At 34.6% G+C, this 26,744-nt stretch overlaps 1 protein-coding gene across 1 annotated transcript in view; it reads right to left on the bottom strand.

Annotated features, from left to right (window-relative positions):
- Window positions 1-1,498: 1,498 nt before the first annotated feature.
- The window catches only part of Pof1b (POF1B actin binding protein), a 65,583-nt gene continuing 40,337 nt past the window's right edge, over window positions 1,499-26,744 (bottom strand). Inside the window, exons 6-15 of the mRNA XM_035449725.1 lie at window positions 25,781-25,911; window positions 23,298-23,325; window positions 21,625-21,699; window positions 16,536-16,628; window positions 15,590-15,703; window positions 14,484-14,636; window positions 14,076-14,195; window positions 11,816-11,944; window positions 10,937-11,019; window positions 1,499-1,679 (exon numbers count right to left, since the gene is read on the bottom strand). Coding sequence (XP_035305616.1) covers window positions 1,499-1,679; window positions 10,937-11,019; window positions 11,816-11,944; window positions 14,076-14,195; window positions 14,484-14,636; window positions 15,590-15,703; window positions 16,536-16,628; window positions 21,625-21,699; window positions 23,298-23,325; window positions 25,781-25,911 — 1,107 coding nt within the window. The remainder of the gene's footprint in view (window positions 1,680-10,936; window positions 11,020-11,815; window positions 11,945-14,075; window positions 14,196-14,483; window positions 14,637-15,589; window positions 15,704-16,535; window positions 16,629-21,624; window positions 21,700-23,297; window positions 23,326-25,780; window positions 25,912-26,744) is intronic.

Below are 26,744 nucleotides of genomic sequence, written 5' to 3'. Positions count from 1 at the left end.
ACATTTTGCACCCTATACAGACTTCTTTTTTTTTACTGATCTGGTTCTTGAGTTATCAAATTCTCTTTATCACTTGATAATTAGTTATAGTTCTCAACTAGTTAATGGCTTACGAAAAATGACGTTGAAAGATTAAACTTTGCATGTATTTTTATTTTTGCTGGAGATTTACTAAATACTGCTTACTTCCACTGCTTACTTGAAAGATTGGTGCCTATGTACTGTGAAAGACCATTAGAACTAAAATACTCATGATTTTTTACTACTGAAATATTTGAGCTTATTTGTCCAATATATATATATATATATATATATATATATATATATATATGTGCACATATACATAATGATACATATTTTAAAGCATTATTTAACAACTTTTAATTTCAGTAACAGCATAGCTGAATTGCAATTAGTGCTTGTCACCATATATACTTACCAAAGTACAATAAAAATATAAACCCTAGTTTCCAAACTGCACATGTAAACTCAAAATCTCATATCTTAGAAAACAAAAAATATTAGTAAACTGGATGCCCTCCTTATGTTACCTTGCAATCAGCCTCTAATTTCCCTGATTAACCACTTCTTGAGTTTAGTAACCATGGATTTGCTTTGCCTGTTTTTACCATATAAGCCATTTGACAGGTAAATGTTAACATAACACAGAAGTTGATTTCCACACTGTTATAAGGTCATGTATGGTTTGAAAGGTGAGATTCTGAAACTCAGAATCTTCTGTCCATTGTACCTGAGAAATGTTACACATTCCTATTCTTATGATTCATAGATTACTATTAAATATCATGTAAGACTACAGAAGTATATAATTAAGAAAAACTCAAGAGCTCTTTTTTAATATTAGCAATTTTTCTCAAGTCCAGCACTATTAATATTTGGTGACAGAGATTCTTTTGTAATGGAGTGTTCTACACACCATAGGATGTATGATAGCACCTCTGGTCTCTACCCAGTAGATGCCAATATAGTTAACGTATAATGAAAACTGAAAATGTCTAAATAGCATAAATGTTCTGGAGTTTAGAAATGGATGCGACTGGAGAGAACCATTGTGCTAGGGAATATATATTTCCTCTTTGATGAGCACTATATAAAGGTTAACTAAGAAAGCAGTAAAAGTCTTAAGAAAGTAGACATACATTTATGAGAAAGAGAGTTTAAAATAATCAGCCCGTTAGTAATGGGTTGAATTATTTAGAGTGGTGTTGTTATCTATGTTGTCTGGTGATGTAGAAGGAAGTTGTACAAAGTAAATAGTAGAGTACATGTCATTTGCATGGTTATTCAGCCTTGTGTTAAACTCCATAATTTAAAGCTGGAGGATTTTACAGTCTAGAGAGAGAAAATAGACACAACTCTTCAAATTTTAAAGAAATAAAAGCCAGTAAGTATCCACATTACAAGAAAAACTATAATGATAACATGAACATTCCTGTTCCATTTCCCCTCAAATTGTCAATGGCATTTGATATTTTAGCTAATTTTTGAAAGCCTTAAGTATATACTTAGTTAAAACAGGATAGAAATGCCCAAATAAACTTACACAAGTCCATTTGTCTTCGGTTTTCTCAATCACAATAGTCTGTGTGTCACTTCCTGGTGGTATATATTCATAGTCATCGTACAGGAGACCTAGGATTGGATACTGTGTCCTGTACCTATACATCAAAAACAGAGTTACAAGTATTATGAAATAACTTTCATTTGTAGCCACTCCCATTTCCAGTCTCCCATTTAAATAAATTTATTGCTGAATGGTTTTTATTAGTTTCAAATAAAATGCCTTCTCAAATATAAAAGAACAGCTATCATTATTTTTATATTTAATAAAGGGGAGAAACTTCTGCCTCTGCCCATGATGGATTATTTGTAGCATAGGACAATGATACACAGAAAAAAATAAAAAAATAAATGTCCTAAGTAACAAGCTCACTGCTTAGAGAGTTTTTCATGTTTGCAGAATAGGAAAAGGGAAAACAAATGGATTTCAGAAATCTTATCAAGTTAAAGTGACACAATAATCCATGCCACAGCCACATCTTGTGGGGCAGACCTCTCTAGTGCTATTCTATACACAGAAAAAAAGTAGTATCCTGCCCTGCTCTTCACTATGACAGTTCTAGATATTCCTTGTCAAATATGTTCCAAAATACTAGATGAAAATTCTAAATATAAATAATTCTTAAATTATAAATATCTCACCATTCTGAATAGGGCAATAAAATCTTGTTCTGTTGTGCTATATTCTGCATGTGAGTTATGACTTTACTTAATGTATCCATGTCATATATGCTACTCACAGTAATTCAGTAGCAATAATTTATTAGGAGATCAACTGGTGATATCACAAATAGCCATTTTATTTTCCTAAAGCACAAGATAAGTGATGCTAAATATTCAGATATATACATTCTTTAAACAGGTAAAACATCTGTATGTAATAAAGAAAAAAATATATGCTGATATTGATAATATTTTTTTAAAAAATCAAATAAGAAAAGACAAAGTTTATATAAGGGTTTGTACTTTCCAGGGTTTCAGAGATGCAGTGTGATTAGTGAAGCTTATCAATCCCAGTTCCCTGTCCCTCCCATCCTCCCATGCCCCAACCAACTCCCCCATCCCATGCCCCATCCACTCCCCAGGGAAGGTGAAGCCTTCCATTAGGGATCATGTTAAGTCATTTGGGGCAGGGTCTAGGCCCTCATGATGTATATGAGAAAGTATATATGGTAAAAATAACAAAACAACCATAAAGAGGAAATATAAATGCTACATATGATACATATGATAGAGTGTAATAGTGTTTGAAGGTAGATTTAAAAGCTAAAGAATAATATATATGCATTATTTATATATATTATACTTTGTAATAAAATATAAAGTAACAATGAAAAGAACTAATAAGCAACTAACATACATGATATATAATTATGAAAGAAAATCTAAAATAAATGGAAAAAAGGAACAAGGAGAATGTTGAACATATAGCAAACATCTAACAAGATGGTAGATTTCAACACACATTTTTGATAATTGCCATAAATATAAAGGTTTTTAATATACTTTCAAACAGTAAATTGTTCAATTGTATAAAGAACCAGCTAGCTATGCTATTTAAAATAAGCAAATTAAAGTAATTCCCTAAATATAAAAATTAGCCTTAGAACAAAATGATTATAACATGTATACCATAGAGCAGAAAATTCTGCCTCAATGTAGGACAGTTTTTGAAAAGTGAATGTGGTTGCCAATCTGTAGCATGATAAGGAAGTGTTATGACCTTTAGGAGATGAGATCAAGCTAAAGGAATTTAAGTCATTGGAGGTGTACCCTAGAAGATGTTGGGATTATAGCTTGTCCTCTCATCTTCGTTGCTTCTTGACTGCCATGAGATAAACAGCTACTTCTGCCATGTCCTCACTGCTATGATGTTCTGTCTCACCATAGGCCTAAACAAAAGCAGTGAGACTAAACAACCACGGACTGAAACTTCTGTGTGGTGGTTTGAATAAGATATCTACCATAAATCTTAGGAATTTGAATTCTTGGTCCCTAGTTAGTGGAGTTGTCTGGGGTTGTTTAGGAGGTCTGGCCTCGTTAGAAGATGTATGTCATTGTAAACAGGCTTTGAGAATTTAAAGACTTATGGAGGACTATTATAAAAAACTAAAGTCCAGGGCGTTAGCTAACCAGGACAAGACCTTTTCTTCCAAGGCTGATGACCTGAGTTCAATTCTCAGAATGCACTTGGTGGAATAAGGAAATCAAGTCCCACAAGTGGTCCTGTGATCACCATATGTGTACCATGGCATGCACATATAAAGATAAATAAATGCAATTTAAATTTACTTCAAAAAAGAAATTATGGAGGAAATGTCAAAGTGCATTACAAACATTATAAACATATATAAACCTGTAAACAGAATTCAAAATTACATGAAGCAAAACTGGGCAAAATTGAACATGGAAATAAGAGAATAATATTTGGAGGTTTGGGTAACCATTTTCTATACATAATAGACTGGACAGTATGTGAACATGGAAATAGGCTTTGATAACACTTTACATCCATGCCTAGAAGGCATCGACAGCATTTTCTACCTAAAAAGAATAAAAATATATATTTTTGAATTTATATGGAATTTTGTGTGGGATGGGGTAAATATTAGACTATGAAATAAGACTCAGTAACTTTAAGAGAAACTGAGTATGTTCTAGTGAAAATGGAATGAAATCAGAAATAAAAGTGAATGCCTTAAGAAATTCACAATTATTTGGAAGTTAAGTGCTATTTCTAAACAATGAGTGTACCTCTCAAAAAAACCACAAAATATTTTACAGACACTGGCAGTATATAGCTAAGAGTGTTTGCCTATTGTGTATGAAGCCTTGTGTTCCATTCACAATACTGGAACAAATGAAAAATAAAGTAAATATTCCAAAAACAACTACAAAAATAAAGCATACTGAAACTTATGCAATACAGTGAATGCAAGGCTCAAGAGAAAATATTACAGTTATATTGCCTCTTTTATAAGGAAGGAATAATCCCAATCACATAAGCTTATACTTTAGAAATTATTTTAAAAAGAGAAAATAAACACACATGTGTATAAAATAAAATTTTAAAGGTTAGATGGGAGATAAATTGAGATTACTGTAATCAAAATTATTTCTAAATAATTAACATATATTGACCAAGAAAAAGAGAGAAGTCTCAAATTGCTAAAATTGCATAGGTGAAATAGAAGATCACTATTACTGACTTTGAAGAAATAAAAAGCCATGGATCTAGGAAAGGGTTTTATAGGGAAGAGGGGTAAATGACAGATGAGAGGTTAATAAGAGACAATGGGAAATGAGAGTAATAGGGCATTGTGTACATGTGTGAAAATGTTAAAGAACAAATGTAATCAATAAAAAAACATAAATGAAAAGGGAAGAGTTAATACAGATTGACCAAGAAAAAAAGAACTAAGTCAAATTACTAAAATCACAGAGGGAAAAGGGAAAATCACTATTACTGACTTTGAAGAAATAAAAATCAATACATTAAAGAACTATGAAAATCTGTATGTGAAAAGACTAGGTAATGTAGATGAAATCGGTAAATTATTGGCATTAAATCCAAGAGTAAATCTATCTCAAGAACATAAAAACTATGAAAAACAAAACAAACAGAACCTAACTTCACAAAGGAAAAACAATCCTCAAATATTTGCAACTAGTATAGTGTATCTGAAATTTAAAGAATTAATACTAATCCTTCAAAACTCTCCAAAAGACTAAGATTTAAAAACAAACACTTTTTGTGTACTAGGGATAAATACTGATCCACTACCAGAGCCCACTCCACATAGAGGGATACTCTCTCAGCCTAGACACACAGGGGAGGGTCTAGGCCCTGCTCCAAATGATGTGACAGACTTTGAAGATCCCCCATGGAAGGCCTCACCCCCTGGGTGGCAGAAAGGGGATAGGACAGGGAGTCAGTGGAGGGCAGGGGAGGAGGGCGGGAGAGGGGAATGGTACTGACATGTAAAACAAGCTTGTTTCTAATTTAAATAAAAAAATAAAAAACACTTTATTACATTCTCTCAAGTAAGTTGTAACCTGCTACCAGAACCTGAAATATATCACAAGAGTAAAAGAAAAAAATAGATCGTTCAATATTATTTGTGAGGGCAGAAGTAAAATTTCTCAACAAAATGCTAGTAAACCAAATCCAATAACATAAAAATAAGTGCATAATATGAACTAGAGCATTTGACTGAAACAATATGAGAGTATAACATCTTAAAAATCACTTAATATATAATTTATAGAACCATACATACACTCTTTGATCATCAAATATAAATTTTCTAGCACTGTCATAACTTGAAAAAGAATTCCATAAAGAATAGAAGTGAATATCTTCAATTAGATAAACTCACAGCTAACATTATATTTGAAAAGTAAAGTGTAAATTTCACTTACCCACCTGACAAGATCAGGAAAAGTGAAAATAATTTCCATTTCCTACTTCTATTTAACATTGTATTGGAGAGCAATTAAGTAAGAAAAAGGAAATAAAATGTACCTAGGCTGAAAATGAAGTTACTTGCAAATGAAATGATCTTATATAAGATAATTTTGATGAGTTCAGTTAAAAAATAAACTATTATAACATATCTTTAACCTTGAGGAATATAAAATGCATACACAAACTACCAACTGTAATCCTATACCCCTATAATGAATGATCTGAAAATAAAATTAAGAAAACAATTCTAGGAGTTGGTGAGATGGCTCAGAGGCTCAGAACACTGGCGGATCTTTCAGAGAACTCTGGCTCAATTCCCAACACCCACAAGGCGGCTTAAAAACCATCTGTAATCTGGTTGTGGGAGAACCAATGTCCTCTTCTGTCCTTCCCATGCACCCAGACATGTACACAGTACACACACACACACACACACACACACACACACACACACACACACACACACACAAGACACCCATACACATGAAGTTTTTTTTTAACCTTAGAAAAAGAAAATAATTGTACTATCAAGAGCATGAAAAAATAATACTTAAGAATAAACATAACAAAGAAGTGTAAGATTTACAAATTGAAAACTACAAATTACTGCCTCATCAACTGAAAGAGGCCTGGGCAAGGTGACATACACCTTTAATCCCAACAGCTGGGAGACAGAGGCAGGCAGATTTCTGTGAGTTGGAGGCCAGCCTTGTCTTGGGAAGGATTAGGAGGTATGGTCTTGTTGGAGGAGGTGTGTGACTACAAGTGGGCTTCAAAATTCCAGGTCCAGTCTCTCTCTCTCTCTCTCTCTCTCTCTCTCTCTCTCTCCTCTCTCTCTCTCTCTCTTCTCTCTCTCTCTCTCTCTCCTCTCTCTCTCTCTCTCTCTCTCTCTCCTCCCTCCCTCCCATCCTCCCTCCCTCCCTCTCTCTCCCTCCCTCCCTGCCTCCTTTCCTTTCCCTCCTTTCCTCACTTTTTCTCTCTCCCTTCCTCTCTCTGTCTCTCTCCCTCGCTCTTGCTCTCTCCTGCTCCTCCTATTCTGCATCCTCCTTCTCTTTGTCTCTTAAAAAGAAAAGAATCCCTAGGAGTCTTATGTAAGGTCAGCTTCATAGATTTTTGGGAATTTCCATTGCACTAGATTTCTGACTCTTCCACAAGATGCCACACAATTCCTGCAATCTCTCAGTATTCTCTCTCTCCATCCCTCCTCGACCTGATCCCTCATGTTCCCAACCCCACCTGCCCCCAGTCCACCCACAAGATCTCTTACATTTCCACTATCCAGGGAGATCAATGCATCCCCCCTTGGGTCCTCCTTGTTACTTAGTCACTCTGGATCTGTGGATTTAGTGTGATTATCCTTTATAGCTAATATCTACTTATAAGTGAGTGCATACCATGTTTGTCTTTCTGAGTTTGGGTTACCTCACTCAGGGTGATTTTTTTCTAGTTCCATCCATTTGCCTTCAAATTTCATAATATTGTTCTTTTTAACAGCTGAGTAGTACTCCATTGTATAAATGTAGCACATTTTCTTTATCCATTCTTAAGTAGGAGGACATCTAGGTTGTTTCCAGTTTCTGGCTATTACAAACAATGCTGTTATGTACATGGTTGAGCAAGAGTCCTTGTGGTAGGATGGAGCATCCTTTAGGTACATGGTCAGGAGTAGTATAGCTGGTTCTTGAGGTAGATCCATTCCCAATTTTCTGAGAAACCACCATATTGATTTCCAAAGGGACTGTACTAGTTTGCATTCCCACCAGCAGTTGAGGAGTGTTTCCCTTGCTCCACATCCTCACCAGAATGAGCCATTTATTGTGTTTTTAATTTTAGCCATTCTGACAGGTGTTAAGATGGAATCTCGAATTGTTTTGATTTGCATTTCCCTGATAACTAAGGATGTTGAACATTTCTTCAAGTGTTTCTCAGCCATTTGAGATTCCTCTATTGAGAATTCTCTGTTTAGAGCTGTACCCCATTTTTCAATTGGGTTATTTGGTTTGTTGCTGTCTAATTTCTGGAGTTCTTTATATAGTTTGGATATGAGCCCTTTGTCTGACGTGGTGCTTCTGAACATCTTTTCCCACTCTAAGGCTGCCATTTTGTCCTATTGACTGTGTCCTTTGCCTTACAGACGTTTGACAGTTTCTTGAGGTCTCATTTATTAATTGTCAACCTTAGTGCATACAGAAAGTTGTACTATTCATAAAGTTGTCTTGTGTATCAATGTGTGCAGTGTTATTTCCCACTTTCTCCTACCAAGTTTAGTATATCTGGTTTTATGTTGAGGTCTTTGGTCCACTTATGCTTGAGTTTTGTGCACAGTGATAGACACGATCTATTTGCATTCTTCTACATGCTGACATTCAATTAGACTAGCACAATTTATTGAAGATGCTTTCTTGTCTCCATTATTTAATTTTTGTTTCTTCATCAAAAATCAGATGTCCATAGGTGTGCGGATTTACATCTGGGTCTTCCATCCAATTCCATTGATGCACCTATCTGTTTTTATGCTAATACTGTGCAATTTGGGGCAGGGGAGGAATTTGTTTTATTGTTTGTTTTAGACCATGCAATCTTTATTGCTATGACTCTCTAGTGGAGCTTGAAATCAGGGATTGTGATAACTCCAGAAGTTCATTTATTGTACAAGACTGTTTTATCTATCCTGGTTTGTTGTTGTTTTTCCTTATGAAGTGAATATTGTTCTTTTGAGGTCTGTAAATAATTGTGTTAGAATTTTGATGGGGATTGTGTTGAATCAATCTTGCTTTTGGTAAGACGGCCATTTTTTTTTACTATGTTAATTCTACAGATCCATGAGCATGGGAGATCTTTCCATCTTCTGAGATCTTCTAGACTCCTAGCAGTGGGGAATAAGGAGCCTGAACTGGCCATCTCCTGTTACCAGGCAAGATTTCCAGTGGAAGGACTGGGACACCAACCCAGCCACATAACCTTCAACCTACAATTTGTCCTACCTACAAGATATAATGGAGTATTTGTGGTACAGAAATTATGGGAGTGGCCAAACAATGACTGGTCCAGCTTGAGACCCATGCCACAAGAGGGATCCCACCCCAAATATTGCCTGGAGGGTCAGGAACCAGAGGCTGGATAGCCCAGAGACCTAGGATAGAACCAAAGACTTAAAAAATCAATGAAATGATTCTTAATGATACTCTGCTATACTCATTGATTGATGCCTAGCCCAATCATCATCATGGAAAGAGATGCAGAGAGCCACAGCCAAACATTAGGCCTAACCTGGGGTATCTTGATAAAGATTGGGAGGAAGGATTGTAGGAGCCAGAGGGGTCAAGGACACCATAAGAAAACCTACAGAATCAAATAACCTGGGCTCATAGGCGCTCACAGAGACTGAATCGACAACCAAGAAGCCTGCATGAGATTAACCTAGACCCTCTGCACATGTTACAGTTGTGTATCTTGGTCTTCTTGTGGGGCTCCTAACAGTGGGCTCAGGGTCTATCTCTGACTCTGTTGTATGCTCTTGAGACCCTTTCCTCATACTGGATTGCCTCATCCAGCTTTCAATTTGGTATGCCATGTTTGATTGATATCCATGGGACGCCTACCTCCTCTGAATAGAGACAGAGAATGAGTAGATGGGAGGAAGAGGGGAGATGAAGGGAAGGGTTAGGAGGAGAGGAAGGGAAACAGTGGTTGAGTTACAAAACAAATCAAATATATATTAAAAAAAGAGAATTAACTTTTGAATAAGAGGTGGTCAATAACATAAAAAAAGTGTTCTTCAAAAACAACAGAGCAGGTACACACATAAACTCACAGTGATGGTGACAATAATCACAAGACATGCACATACTCCAGACAAAGGAATAAAGAATTTGGTGAGGAAGGAATGAAATAAAGGTATGCTTTAACTCTAAAAGTTCCCATATACATGGGTTAGAATATTTACTATTTTATGTTGATAAGAACTAAAATATTATATATTTTATGAAATGCAATGAGAACATAACAAGGTTTAAATACATTGTGTTTTACATAATTCTACAAACTTAGATGCTAAGATTCATATAGAAAAGAAAGAATCCACTAGTAGGAAAATAGTGTAGGCAGGATGGCTTGAAGACTAGCACTCCTGCTTTAAACTTACTAAAGCCTATAGGAGTAGCCATAGTGTGATGGTGACATAAATATTGAGAGATCAATGAAATAAAACTAAGCTTCTCCATTAAAAAACTAGCCAATTGAAAGTATAAAAAGAATTTAAATAGAAATCAATCCAAAGATATATGCATTTCATATATGTATAATATAAGACTTAATATAAAAGTATAACCGGTAGCTACTGAAATACAAATCAAAGCTCCAAATGGATAGCACAGTAACTAGGTTGTCCAAGAGAAGGGCACTAGCGAATTTTGGTAAAAGTGGAGAAACCTTGGAACCTCCATCCACTATTTGTGGTATACAATGGCACAAATGTTTTTGGAAAGCAGTGAAACTGCTAATAACTTACCCAGCATCTTCCCTCCTAAGTCTACACTCAAATGAATTAAAGGACATAGTCCACATTGTACAGAGTTGTTCATTGTAGCATTATTCATAAGAGTCCAAAATTGAGCACAAACTAAATATCCATCAACTGATAAATATATACTATTATACATAATAAACAACCAATCATTTGTTTTTGCTTCTATAGTGTTTAGCATACTATACATATGATACACAATTATCCTAACCATAGTGGCAATGTCTTTTTTGAATATTCATTCTTCAGTAGGATATAAGTGAAAAAACAAACTCTTTTTGTGATATACATATCAACTAAGAATAATAACTTAAATTTTATAATAACTTTACATATTAAAATGTCATTTTAAAGTACATTACTTTTTTGTGGTGATTGTAGTCCTTCCACCACTGGAGGGTTGGTTATGGGATGAATATATTTCCTGTCTCAACTTTGAGAGTTCCTTACAAATAAAATACAATGATTATTTAAATAGAAATATAAACATGAAGTTATAAGGTTACTAAGAACAACCCACTACCACTTGTTCTGTTTTATTTTTATGTAAATTGTTCTAATTCTATTAATAATGATCCACAGTAGCCAAAATTATGTACATACCTTTGAAGAGCCCCACTAACTAATTGATTGAACATGGTTCTCTCATTATGAGGATGTGAATATTTTTGAACAATTGAAAAGTAAGGCTAATTAATAATGATGATGATGAAATTTCAATAAGGAAGTAGATGCATAGTCTAAACCGAAATTTATCATTAATGTTACTGCAATGCCATTTTTAAAATAAAAGCAATAAAATATCTCATTGCTTTTAATAGTTCTTTTAGTACTTATTGTATGATAGATTTGGGGCTACATGTTCCTGATATAATATAGTTCCTTAATGAAAGAGGAGTTCATAACCTAGGAAGGAGCTCAAAGGCTTTGGAGAATTTTACTGCTAATGAAATATAAAGTAAATGTCTTAGAAATAGTAAAGGTACAACACATTTTTTCCTTTAACTTCAATTCCTGCTTTCAGTTGAATTATTTCTCAAGTGGAAATTTACATAATACTCTCATGTGTAGTAAAGTGTATCTTGGTAATGTGTCCTTTTCTTGATGTTTTAAGAGTCTAGCCTTTAACAGTTGAACCATTTCTGCAGTTCAATATGTCCTAATCCATGGAAAGTATTTATTCTACAGAACCTAACTGTACCATTCTCATCCACCCTGCATTTTCCTCTTATTTTTCTTACCTCTGATTGACGCTTTATAAGAGAATCCTTCTCTTCCAGCAAACTTGTCAGTTCATGAAGCTTGAATTGGAAGTCACTACAACTTCCTTCTCTTTTTGAAACATCTTTTTGGTACTGGTTTAACTGGGACTAAGGATTTAGAAATAGCAATCATTATAGTGCTTTAAAAAATAACTGAATTCCAGTAAGGTATAGTTAGGTCAACTCACATAGCAAATGGAAAATAATATATCAATTACTATAAATATCTACAGAATTTTATTGATATAAAATTTAATTTGAAGTGTCAGTTAGATATTTCTCATTTTAAAAATTTGTGTTTGCTATTTATGATTAAGTATAAGCAATTGCTTTAGGCCATAGCAATAAAATAAAGCTAAGAAAATAGGCATTTCAGATTTCTTCAAACACTAATTAAGGCATCTTCAATCTTAAGGTTATGCTGTGACTTATAGTTCACAAAATGACTCCTGATATTCACAGGATCCCAGGGAGATAAACATTATTTTCAACGAGCTAAATGAATCCCAGAAGTAATACAGAATAGCACAATAATGGCTGCATCTCACGAAAGAGATGCTCAAATACAAATCTTGTCTTTCTCACTTCCATGTATAGAAGCTACTTGGTTAAAGTGCTACTAATGATGTTATGTTGAGAAAGGAGAGCAGTAATTTGTTAGAATGATCAATAAAGCTATTTACAAATTAAGCTTTTTAAAATTTATTTTAGAAAAAATTTCACTGATACAAGATGAGAAAAATTATTGGTCATTTTGTCCATTAAGATATTTAAATGCATCTGTTTACGTTTAGGCCTCAGTAAATGTACATTAGGGTTAGTTAAATCAATTCAACATAGTATTATAAGGCAACATACTATATCCTTGCAAATATCCTAATTTTCATGTGAACTATAGGTAGACAAAATTCAGCATAACTTATCATGAATGACAAAGTCCTTAATAGGCATAATTTGTTACAACACAGGAAGCAAACAATCAAGAGGTGTCCAGGCCCAATTGATACATCTAAAACACAAACTCCTGAACCTAAGGCTCAGGAAACATCAAGGAAGAGTGGGCAGGAAGATTGTAAAAGCCAGACAACCAGTAACTCTGCTATGAGATTGATCCTTCTAGAAATGACTGAGATATTTCACCCATGGTGCCTCAACAATATGGCTGCCTAAACAAGACCTGAAGAAGTATAACACCAACAGACCTGCTAACACAGAAGGGGAAGATCTCACCTGGCTGCACCCATAGACAAAGAACTGCAGGCAAAGAAGGAATGCAAAGAGTGGTTTGATAGATTTTCCTAGGGATGAATCCCTTAATTGTTTATTCAGTACCTGAATGTTTAGCTTCAAAATCATATGCATTTAAGTGACACTAAATGAGCTGAGCAGGTTGAATTTATGTATTTAGGCATTTACAAAGTATGTAATAATAACATCTAAAGAAAAAGAGGCCAGAATCTTGAGAAGGAGCGAAGGACAGGTATACAGAGGGGTTGTAGTGAAGAAAGAGAAGGGGGAAATTGTGTAATTATTTTTCTAATTAAAAAAGTTAGCTAGACTAAAATATTTACAATCACCCAGCTAAACTATGGCATGGCTGTATAATTTAAAATATTACTCTTTTCTGAGTAAACATGTGTTAAGTAATATTGTGAAGAGTCTTCAACTCATCTGCCAAACATAAATTTGTAAAAATTAATCAAAATAATGAAATTAATATCTTTTTTACCACCTGAGAAGAAAATTTAACCTACAGTATAAAATAAAATAACTTGAAATACCAGTTAGAAATTTCAATGCTTTTTAATATTCAGAAGTATAACTATAAGAAAAGGCCTAAGAATATATTTAAAAATCTTTAACTTACCTATTTTTCTTTTTAGCTTTAAAATTATAACAATCATTACATTTATTTATTTTTAATAGTGGTAAGAATGGTGATAATAATCATCTTTAATAAAATTTGTCTTATTAATTTATCTGTTCATGCATGTGTATGCATGCTTGTATGTGCATGCAGAGTCCAGAGGAGTAAGATGGAACTTGCAGAGCTGTAGTGAGTGACAGGCATTTGAAGGATGCCTGGCTTGTTACATTGTTAATGGGACCCAAACTCTGCTGCTCATGATTGAACAGTAAGTATTTTTAACCTCTGAGTTAGATCTCAAGGTCCAACCATCACTATTCTTTTTAAAAAGCTTCTGTAAATGTGTGTTTATACAATGTAGGATCAACATACCCTTAGCTTGCTGATTTCTCTATCCTTCTCAAGTCTCAAGTTTTTTACCATCTCCATATAATGGTTGCCAATCTCATCCATTTTAGCCTGTAGTATTGGGCCTGTGCAAGTCTCAGACACCTATACAAAAGCAAAATAACTGTCTGTAATTGGATTGTTAAGAAGGAAATACATATTAGGTTTCAGTATTTATTGTTATATGAATACCATGTGATTAAATAAGACATTGAAATAATAAAAATGACTTTGAAAGGCTATTTGACAAAGCTCAAGTGTCAGCATGATAAAACATTCATTTAAGGTCAGCAGAAAGGAGTTCAGTACTTCACAAGGTGAGGTTTGTATATTCTATTAACAGTGATAGCTTTTATAATTATATAGCTAGAAGAATAGTATAAAAATTAGTACCTGTATTCTAAGGTTTTTATTCTCTTGCTCTAAATTACGCTTACAATATTCTAGTTCTTTCAGTCTGTATTCCATGTCTGATAGTGTATGTCGAAGAGAAAGGTTATTTTCTTCCAGTGTCTGACATTTTGAGCTTGAGTCTTGAAGTCCTTGCTGCAGAGAAGACAAAAGTCCATAAGAAAAATGCATTTTGATTTTACAGAGGAAATGTCTTTTAAGTGATTCATTGAAAAAAATTGAAGCAAATGATTTCAAGCTGAATCCTTTCAGGTTCCTGTCTTTAGATAATATTTTATACATCATGCTACATATTAAGCTTGTCCCTAATCTCATTTGCATAACTTGAGTAAAAAGAAATAACATTTACATAAAATTTTCAGTGTCCCAATTTAGTATTAGATTCTTGAAAGTCTGACCACATCATAGTATACTAACAGTCACTAAAATGATCATGCCTTTGATTGTGGTAAAATTATGAACTTTATAAAATCTTTGGGAAAGCCATGAGACAAAAATGAGAGAATAAATTCTAGGGGATCAAGACAGTTTGGTTAGGATTATCTCTGCTCAATTTTGAAGATCCCCATGAAGTCCTCATCCTCCCTGGGGTTGGTGGAAGGCAGGGGAGGAGGGGAGGGAGAAGGAACTGGGTTTGACATGTAAAACAAGATGCTTCTAATTTAAAAAAAAAGAAAAAACTTACAGCTAAAGTAAAAAAAATAATTATTTCTGCCCAAACAACTGTAGAATATGCAGAGTTCATTCCCTTGAGTATTCAGTACACAAACGTAAGACCTACAAAAGCTTCTTTGTCCTAATCAACATATCATTAGATTAAATGAATGAGTCAAACTAGACTTTCAGTGGCAATTCTTGTTTCTCTAAAATACAGAGAGCCATGTGCTGAGCATGCTATATAACACGTATTAAAGTTGCCCGTTTTTCTGAGAGGACATTATATGTAAAGCTGTTCAATTCTCAGATAAACAGATTTTCCCATCACATTTTAACTCTGTCTGGATTATATCTCAGAACCTCAATACCAATAATTGTGCATATGGAAAACTATTAATCCATAGTATTACCTACAAAAGACATCAACTTACTTGCTGTTGGCGATTATTTGCTCTCACCGATGCCAAGAGTTCTTCATACTCTTTTATTTGATTTTCTTTGAATGCCAAGTCCTTTTCAAGTCTTATCTTGTCATTTTCCAGTGACTAAAGGCATAAATTACTTATTAGGACTCAGAGTTATATAAAATTAACAGGCAAAGTCTTGTTTATGTTGTACAATTTAAATAAAAACTTGTTTCATCTGTAATTGCTTAACAAAGTAGAATTCTTCAAAGGCAAGCAAAATGTAAGATAGAAAAGCACAAACTTTGAAAACCTGTATTAAAAGGGATATTTGGATGGATTGGCTACTGCTAAGTGCAATGAAGCAGAAAGCTCTCAATCATTTTATGTTTTACTTCAATCTACAAAGGGTTCTTAATCCCAGCAGGTGGAGAGTTTTCAAATTAAATCCAACTACACTCATGGGAGTGAAGAAATAAACCAGAAAAGTAGGAAAACAAAAACACTCCAAAGTCCTCAAAGTGCTTTTCCCTGTGAAGAGAGCATTCAGAATGTATCTACCTGATGGCACCAAGAATATCAGTTAAAATAAAAGATAGGAAAGGTTAAGTATTGGGAGGTAGGTGCTTTCAAGTTGTTTTATTTAAAGAGAAATTCAATGTATGATTTATTATTACAGTAAAGGAAGTTTTTATTGAGTGACTACAGTTCTAATTTTGTAGGTGACTCTTTGGCTTTAAGAATTAAATTATCTTAGTGGTAAATTAAATTGTTAATGCGTATCAACAAACATATGCACAGTTCTTTTGTCATCTATCAATGCTAGTTAGCTGTTTCACAAAAATAATTTGTCTAAGTAGGTGTAATATTGCTATGTTGCAATACATTTTAAAATTATATTGAATATTTTTATTTGTATTAGGAAGCTAACAATCAGAAACATTTTGGAAAGAAATATCAAAATAAATCTTACCGTCAAGTCATGTTGAAGATGGCCAAGTTCTTCCCGTATGTTGCTAAACGTAGACAGCACTAGTCTCAGCGACTTATCAGACATACCCCTCATCTGGGGAAGAAAGCAGTTGAGGGTTTATTTTTACCAGTGTTTCAAAATAGGCAACACAAGTAAACATACATATTTTTCTTTTCCTACAAAAAAGTTTTAAAATTATTTATTTATTTATTTATTTATTATTTTTTAGTTTTTTGAGACAGGGTTTCTCTGTGTAATAGCACTGGCTGTCCTGGAACTCACTCTGTAGACCACTCTGTGGCCTCAAACTCATAGAGATCCGCCTGCCTCTACCTCCCAAGTGCTGGGATTAAAGGCAAGCACCACCACCGTCCAGCTAAAAAATTTATTTTTAATACATACTTGAGATAATTGCTCACTGTGTAGCCCTGACTGTCTTGGAACTTTCTTTCTATATGGAGCAGGCTGGCCTTAAATTTACAGAGATCCACCAACTTCTGCTTCCCAGATTCTGGGATTAAAGGCCTGTGCCACCATATCTAGAATTTTATACATATTTTTAGTTAAACTACAATTACATCACTTTTCTCCCTTTTTTTCCCCCACCAGACTCCCCTCCTCGTGTACTCTCACTATAAGCCCTCCCATGGCCCCTCACTCTGAGCAGTATATTTGATTAGAGACAAAAAGAACTTTCTGGATAATGCTCTTAAGCAGGTCAAGCCACATTCCTCAAAAGATTTCAACTATGCCTTTGGAAGACTTTTTTCTCTTTTCTTTTGTATGAAGAAAAGTATCTTCTCCTTCACACAGCACAATTTTAGTATCAAATTTTGCTTTTATTTTTACTCTTTGTTTAAATGATTAGAGAAGAGATGAGGCAATTAATTTTCAAGCCATGAAATGAGCTTGCCTAAGTGTGCTGTGTGTGCTGCCTGAGGTGGGAAGAATAAAGTATTATGCAGAGTACAGTGCGTACTGCTCTACGCTGTTGCATTTAGTGCTTTCGGGCAGTACCCTGCCTTGGGAGATTCTATTTCCCTCCAAAGGCTGTTTGACACATTTCAGAATGCAAGATAACTCATTCCACATTTCTTCAAAACCTGTGTTCATTTTATATCACATGCATGAGTGTTTTGCATATATATCAATATGTATGCATAGCATGAGTGCCTGATGTCTGGAGAAACAAGAAGAAGGCATCACATCCACTGAAAGTGGAGTTACTGAATGCTGTTTACTTTATTTGGGTGCTGGGACCTCAAAGCTGGTCCTCTGCTATGGCAAAAGGGGATTCATCTGCCCAGCCTCTCAAAAATCACACAGGGATGTTGAGACTGACTAGGGAACAGGACTAGACTGCAGCATTTTGAATACAAATATTGAGGCAGAATGATTCCCTGTTCTGCTTGTTGCAAGTGAATAACCCAGAAAGAACCACAAAGCACAGACTGAAAAATAAATCATCTGTTTAGACAAAGTAAATATTACCACCTGTGGACTCCTGCAATTAAATTAAATGAAAAGCACATGGGAATATGGGCATATCAAAATCATAGAAAGCAAAAAAACCAAGTCCCAAAGTCTGTCATACACACCAAACAAATGATGAAACACTCATAAAAGGAGGTAAACCTAACACTGGCATGTGAAGACTTATCAACATGCATCAGATTTTGTGTCCCATGCATCATGGGACTAACAAGTGAGAAACTTTCAGATCTGATGTCAGAACTGCAACTCATGATGGCCATGTCTTCTTCACATGGTTTACTGGAAATGAAGTTAGATGGGGTTACCTCATATGGATTACCCTTGAACCATGCCTTGCAAAACTTCAGGAGAGGATTCCTTAATATCTTACCTAACTACCTCCAATGACTCTCATTGCATTTGTGTGAGAGTACTGATCAGGCCTTTAGGAAAAATTTTAATCCCATAGTCAATTTAATGGTTTCTTAGCATTTCTGTATCCTGTATGTCATGAGTAACATGAAATGTATAATGTGAGCATTAATATTAGTAGCTAAGATTTAAATAAAAGAACTGGGATGCACTCTCGGCCTGAACACATGGAGGAGGGCCTAGGCCTGTCCCAGAATGATGTGGTGGACTTTGGGGAGCCCCCATTGAGGGCCCTACCCTGCCTGGGGGGTGGAGGGTGGATGGGGTGGGTGGCATGTGGGGAGTTGGAGAGAGGGTTGTGGGGGAAGGTTGGGGGGAGGGGAGAAAGAGGGAGAGGGGATTGACATGTGAAGCAAGCTTGTTCCTAAATTGAACTAATAAAAAAATTAATTACAAAAAAAGAACTTGTCACTTCCAATGGCAAATAAAATTAGGGGTAATTGATGATGTACAGCCAACATACTGACATAGCTTTATAAATTTATTAATCAATAAATTCTGAAGTTGTAGAAATACATGCAAAGGTCTATGCCTTTGTCAATGTTTCTAACATAACATGCTCACAAAATACTAATAAACTTTAGTGTTGAAATGTAGATGGAACTAATTTCAAAGGGAGAAAACTCTTATAATAAATCATTCTTATTTATTTAATGGGAACGTTTTAAAGGGAAACTTCAGCTTCTACAAAGAGGGAAGAGATGATGAAAAACTTTGTCTCTAGCTATGCCCAAGACAGGAACAGACTAACAATGCAACACAAACAAAAAAAAATTAGACAATAACAATTTGACTCTAGCCAAACACCACATCTGGTTGGGTTGCAGAAATTGTGACTGTTATCACCTAATTATAAGAGGCTGAGAAATGAGCCCAGACTTCTGCCATGCTCAGGATTTAAAGCAATACCCCAATACTATTTAATAGCTTCATGTCAGGAAAAGCAGAGTAGAGAGATGAGACTTTCATCCTAACAGCACAAACATGATACCCCAATCTCTCTTGTATTCTTAATACTATAAAGCCTTCCATCCGATCATATGTTGACAAGCCAATTAGGAGAACATTGTCTTCCAGTTGGCAGTAATAAAAACTGTCTTACTTCCTCTGATCCTTTAGAAGGATTTGACATTCTAAAACAAAATATCTGAATGAGACTCAGAGTTTCATAACACAGTAACAAAATGCTCAGGTTTCCATCTAGACTCACTAAACATTGAAAGACAAAAAAAGTCTCAACTTGATAAGGAAAACCAATTGATAGATGCCAACATCAACATAAAAAGAACTGTTAGAATTGGGAAAGAAGGAGTCAGATTCTTGTGTAAATTAACACAGGAATTCAGACAGAGAGGAAGAGAGAGAGAGAGAGAGAGAGAGAGAGAGAGAGAGAGAGAGAGAGAGAGAGATTTTAAAAGGCACAAGAGTAACCTTATTTACTAGGAAAACCAGATAAAATAGTAGCATATTTCTCCTAGAAATCATGGAGACAGGAAAAACTGATACAATAATTTGTTTTCAAATGCTCAAAGAACAGAAATATCAACTATAAATTTTACAGACAATGAAATTGAGCTCCTTTTCAAATGAAGAAAACAAATCATGATAATTTTTCAGGCCTAGAAAAATGGAAATAAGTCACTATTAGACCTACTTTTAAAGACTAGCTAAAGGAATTTCTCTAAATAGGATAAATTTCTAAATCAAGAAATGTTGGACATTAAGGAAAAAATCATATGGGTAAACATGACAGGCTATAATCATGTTGAGCCTTCTTATTTATGTTTTGTAGCTGACACAAAAATGATAATACTAATATGCTGTTTTATTAAAGGAGAATAAATGTTTCAGAATAATATTATAAATATAGGATAAAGAGATATAAAATCCCCAAAGCTTTCTATGGCTTTCTAAAACTGAAAAAATACCAAATCCATACACTGAATTATGTCATGAATTTATAATTTGACAGTGAGAAAAACCACTCAAAAAGATGCACCCCAAAACAATCACAACAAATCAAAATGGAATTCTAAAATGCCATGCATTTCATAAAGAATCAGAACAAAGAACAAAGAATGTCTATGGGATACTGTTTTGATTTATGTGAGAGGGTCCAGGTCTCTGTGGGCAGAGCCACCCTTGGGAAGGTGATCCTGAGTTGTGTAAGAAAGTAGACTGAGCAAGCTAGGGGGATAGGTCAATAGCAGCATTCCATGGCCTCTGCTTTAGTTCCTGCCCTGACTTCCCATACTGATGGACTGTTAGTACACAGTGAAATAAACATTTATCACAGTAATTGAAACCCCAAGTAGGACAGTAGTTTTTAGGGGTTTTTTTTTTTGGTGTCTGGATTAATAAGCGTTCCTTTCCCTCTGTATCCTAGTTTGCATTTTTAATTATTTTCATAATGCATGCTGCCTTCAGACGTAGTTCCTTAGCTTCTCTCTTGATTTGTGGATTCCCCTTCATTACAGGAGCATTTCCTGCTCCTATGGATTCAATTCTTACCCAACACAGGAAAGGTAAGGCAATGCCTTTTCACCATTTACTGCCAGTACTGGAATGGTATGGGGGAATTAGAATATGAAATAGGTGCAAGGAAGAGAAGGGAAAGACTATGATTTAGAATAAGGTTGTATTAAGGCACAGAAGAGTGAATAAGAACAATTACAAAAGGCAATATTATTTCTAGATTGATTTCCTGAATGTTAAACATCACAGTCTTGGTGATCTGACTAAGCTATAATGTGATACTATCTAATTAAAATATACTCAACTGCTGAATCATGCTTGGTATCAGTTTCCTAGAGTTGATCTCTTAATACACACACACACACACACACACACACACACAGAGAGAGAGAGAGAGAGAGAGAGAGAGAGAGAGAGAGAGAGAGATTTTAAGTTTAGTAAGAATTTTTTAAATTAATTAATATAAGTTTATCTGAGGTTTCGTGTTACTACTGATTTCTTTTTTTAATTGAAAACAGGTGCTTTTCTCACACAATTTATCCTGATTATATTTTCCCCTCCATCTACATCTCCCATTTCTTCCAGACTTCAGCTTCCTTCTGGAACCACTCCCTTTTTTATCTCACATTAGAAAAGGACAGGTTTCTTAGAGATAACAACCAAACAAGACAAAATTAAATATAAGATGAAGCAAAAACTATCATCTTACCTGCAGAATATAACGAATTTGCTGTTTTGTAAACTCTGACAGCCCCTTAGGAATCAATGACTCAATGTCTTCTGACTGTAAGAAAACAGAATTTATCCATTGGAAGCATCAATATTTTAATCTTATGGGCTGAAGTTCCTAGGTTTTTGTGTAAAAAAAGCATATTTGGGAGGATAGCAGAAGATTAAATTACCTTTCAAAGAATAGTTTCTATGAATACCATTCACAGTTTGACCAATTTTCACTTTTAAATACTCAGTTATATTACACAGACTTGGAAATAATACTGAATTCCAGAGATTTGGACAACCAGACAAACATTACATTTCTGTTTTTAAAATATCAGTTTAGAGCTAGGGCTCAGTGGCATCGTGCTTAGGCAGCATTGTAAGGCCCTGGCTTTGAACACCAAAACCAAGTGGGTGGGGAAAAAGTAATTTAAAACAAAATGGCCTGGTCCCTCCCCCAAATGATGTGAGGGACTTTGAAGGTCCCCCGTGGAGGGCCTCACTATCCCTGGGGAGTGTTTGGAGGTGGGTTGGGGGGTTGGTGGGGAGCAAGACAGGATGGGACGGCTAGGGAATGGGGGGATGGATATGTAAAGAAGAGTGATTCTAAAATAAAAATAAAAAAGAGGTAAAACCAAATACAAAATGTTTACTTCTCTTGGTGTGGTGGTACATGCCCATACTCGAAGGACCCAAGTGACTGAAGCAAGAGGAGCAAGGCTACCTTGTGCTACGTAATAAGTTCAAGACCAGGCCATGATATATAGCCTGATCCTGTCTCATTAAAGCAAATAATAATGATGATTGATGTAATAACAATGATATAAAAATTCAAATTGACTGAAAACAGAATCACTGTATCCTCCAAATGTAAGTTTTGTTCGATGACAGATATGTTCAAGAAGATTAATTTTTAAATTATGAAAACTGTGAAATAAAACTATAGGTAGTATAGGACTTACAGAAATTTTGCTTGAGGATATGGTGACTTTTGAGAGATTATATTGTTGCCACAGCAACATTTGTAAGCTTCAACTAAATTTAAGAGAGAAGCTAAAACAAGTACTTTTTGAGAGCAATTTAAGACTTACAGAATTACTTTAGTGAATGTAGTATAGTGATACACTGAAAACAATAATAAAATTTTAAAAAATTATTGTAGAGGTGATTGTTATTTTATTATAATAAAATAAACTATTTGAATTGTTTTACAAAATTACAAATGGAATGAAATTGATACTTAAATATTTTTCACTTAAAGTTTATGTCACACACTATATTTGAAGCATAGTACAAGAAACTGATTTTGTTAAATTTTTAGTTAAATTAAAACCAAACTTATTTTACATACCAATCCCAGTTCCCTCTCCCTCCACAAGAGGAAGAAACTGATTTTTATTGTATAGATTCTGTTTTCTAAAAACAGGCTTGGGATCAGGTAAATTTTAATTGTACATTTAACAATGACAAATTAAATCCTAGTGACAATCATACAGCTATTCTTTGTGATTATTATATTTGTAGTCATTACAAAGATATAAAAATTATTTATTTTACTAACCTGCGTTTCCAGTCTAATAAATAAACTAAATAAAATAATATTATTGGTATCACAATCACAATGTACTTTGTTGTCTATTTAATTTTAATAATTTTTGGACTTACTGCATCTGCAGACTCAAAGTCTTGTTTGCTGTAAGAATAACAATAAAAAACTTTAGAAACAATGGATTCAATACTCATATATAAATATGACCCTTCTACTTGTTTTATATTTTGTATATTATAATAGAACTGGTTTAAGTTAGAATCACAAATAAAAATTTCAAATATCAAAACTGGAACTTTGCTTAGTTTGACTAAAATAATTTTCCTGGAATTAGCTGACCTACTAAAACCGAGTAGCATCTAAATAAAAAATAATAAAATATGCAGAATTAGTACATCATCTATTTTCACCAGCCCATCTGAGGGTAGATGTAGAAATGCTTGACAGGAAATGGTCCTTGGGTGAATTAAACAATTACAGGTGTTAATCTTGTTCTACCTCCTTTTTCTCCTTCTGGTTCTCACTTTCAATTTTGAGTCTAGTTTTTCTCTATTACTGTTTTCATGTCATTCATTCTATTTATCAGAACAAAAGCTTTCAAGATAAGGTCAATTCATTTAATCTACGTGTACTAGGAAGACATGAGGTGAGAACAATATTTGATCTGCACCAAACAAAGCAAAATGATCAAAATTCTAGTTTAATAATAAAATTTCAAGCAACAAAGTGACTGTTTGGATAGAAATGTTGAAAGAGTGTTTGTGGAGCCAAATTAAGAAGGCAAATCTTATGGGATTGCAATGGTTATAGCAGTCTGGTATATGCTCTGGGAGGAATTGTGAAGACTTGGAAGATAACAGTTACAGTGTTGTCTCGAACAACAGATTGACTTTTATTTTTGTCTAATTGCTTCCTCTGTACACAGTAGAAGAATGAGGTATGAACATGTATGGTGAACATGTCAAACAAATAGAAAAACAGTTGTATATGTTCTGACAGCAAGAAATAAATATTTTCAGGTAAGAGAGTTTTAGTGCATTAATCTCTACCTTTATCCCTTATGTAATTGGCTATGAGCAAAATGTTGCTTATAGAGATAAGTGGGTCTCTGTTAAAAGGCTCTTGCATACATTTACAAAAATAGACAAGATACTACAGCATAAGAGAACTGTACATTCCCATCCCCAGGGCATGCCTAATACATGGGTTTACATGGATGTATGTATGTGGTATTTGTTGTGTTGTGCCAAATAGATATATTGGAAAATACATAGGAAAAAATTAAATATCCACAAACATAACTAAAGCCCCAAAGAGGAGCATTTAGATCTAATCAAGATCTAAGGAGTGTTTTTTTTTTTCAGAAAAGCTGAGTCATAGTTAATAGTTAAGAGAATAGAATACTCAAAAAATATTTGAATACATCTCAGGCCATCAGTAGCTATGTGATCTTAATGAATAACATATCATCGACTGGATCTTCATCTGAAATTCTATGAGGTTAGATTTGAGATTTTATAATACAGATAAGCAGCACAGTATCTGGCCCATGACGGTCACTAAACGAATAGTCTATCGAGGGGATGAGAAATATAGGAACATAGCAAACGTGTGCAAAAAGACTTGAATGCATGAAGTAGTTCTTAGGGTCATGGGAGAGAAGACAGTAGCTCAGGTAATATGCGAAGCTGTTGATTAGGTATCATGATCAAAACCTCGCAAAAGAGAAAACTCATATTTATAAGGGAATAAATGTAATAATTATCAGTATTTTACTCTGATGTATGGTAAGTGAAGTAACAGTAATGGAAACACAATTTGCCGGGCATTGGTGGCGCATGCCTTTAATCCCAGCACTCGGGGAGGCAGAGGCAGGTGGATCTCTAGTTTGAGACCAGCCTGGTCTCCAGAGCGAGTGCCAAGATAGGCTCCAAAGCTACACTGAGAAACCCTGTCTCGAAAAAAAAAAAAAAAACCCCAAAAAAGTAGTATCTGTTTACAGGGGTGAAGCCACCACAATCAGCTTCATTAACTTTTTAAAAATTTTGTATACGGTGATCTGTCTCTATGTATGCTTGTATGCCAGAAGAGGGCACCACATTTCCATATAGATGGTTGTGAGCCACCATGTGGTTGCTGGGAATTGGACTCAGAAAGAACCTCTAGAACAGCAGCCAGTGCTCTTAACCTCTGAGAAATCTCTCCAGCCCCCTTGATTAACTTCTAAAATGAAACATTTGCTCAGTTTTCTCATATAATCAATCTATTTACTCATGAAGAGTATTCATGTTTGCTGTAAATGTGCTCTCTCCAAAAGGCTATTTTAAGGCTATGATCTGATTTAGGATCACATACTGCTCTTTGAGAGGACCCAAATTTCATTTCTAGAACAATGACCGGCATCTCACAACTGCATGTAACTCAAGTTCCAGGGTCTCCAACTGCCTCTGGATTCTGTGGGCACCTGGAAACATGCAGTGCACACTAACTCATTGAGGCACACATCCATGCACATAAAATAGTCTTTAAATGTATATTTTTAAAATTACAACAATGTACTACAATATTTAATAACTGCAACATCAAGAGAAAAAAGTACCTTCCTCCAATTCTCTCCAAATGTTCTAATAAGCAATGATAAAGGTCTGTATTCTTGCGGCATAGGTCAGCAAGCAGCTCTCCAAAATATTTGGGATCCAATTTTTCAGGGCCATCATCCTGAATAATCACCTGAAGCAAATATCAATTACAATTATAAACAATATTGCTTTTCTAAGTTGACAGCTATATTGATATGAAATTTAAAGAATAAAAAGTCTACTAAAATTATCACATGAATCAAGCCACTGAATTTTCTATGCATCAGATGTGTATATTTTCAGTAGGGAAGGAATCGTAAAGAAAATCAACATTGAAATAGTATTTTCAATTTCATTTCATTCAATTCTAAGTGGTCTAGTAAATACAAAACTTGAGTGACATTAATTTTTTTCTTTCTTTTATTGAAAATAGGTGTTGTTCACACAATATATTCTGATCACAGTTGTCCCTCCTCCAACTCGTTTGAGTTTTCCTTCATGTTTTCCCCCACTGGAATCCACACCCCTTCTGTCCCTCTTTAGAAAACAAACAGGCTTCTAACGAATAACAATGAAATAAGATAAAACCTAACAAATTGGAATAGGACAAAACAAACAGAAGAAAAAGGGCTAAAAAAAAAGCACAAAATATACATATAGATGCAGAGAAACACTTGTTTGTACACATAGGAATCCCCTAAAAACGTAAAAGCAGAAGCTATAATATATACTCATAGAACATTTTAGTTTAAGAAGAAGAAGAAATAAAAGAAAACGACCTGTCAAAACTCTTATGAGACAAAGAACCTCCAAAGATGATGCTATTGAGTTTGTTTTGTGTTGGCCATTTACTGCTGGGCATGGGGCCTGGAGTTAAGAGATCCCATCTGGCATAAACCTATGCAGGCCCTGTGGATGCTGTCACATTCTCTGAGTTCATGTGTGTCAATATTGCTGTGTTTAGTGTCTTCCATCCCCTTTGGA

The sequence above is a fragment of the Cricetulus griseus genome, chromosome X (assembly GCF_003668045.3).
Source record: "Cricetulus griseus strain 17A/GY chromosome X, alternate assembly CriGri-PICRH-1.0, whole genome shotgun sequence".
In the NCBI taxonomy this organism is placed as follows: Eukaryota; Metazoa; Chordata; class Mammalia; order Rodentia; family Cricetidae; genus Cricetulus; species Cricetulus griseus.
The sequence above is the reverse complement of the archived record's forward strand: the minus strand, read 5'-3'. Positions and strand labels throughout refer to the sequence as shown.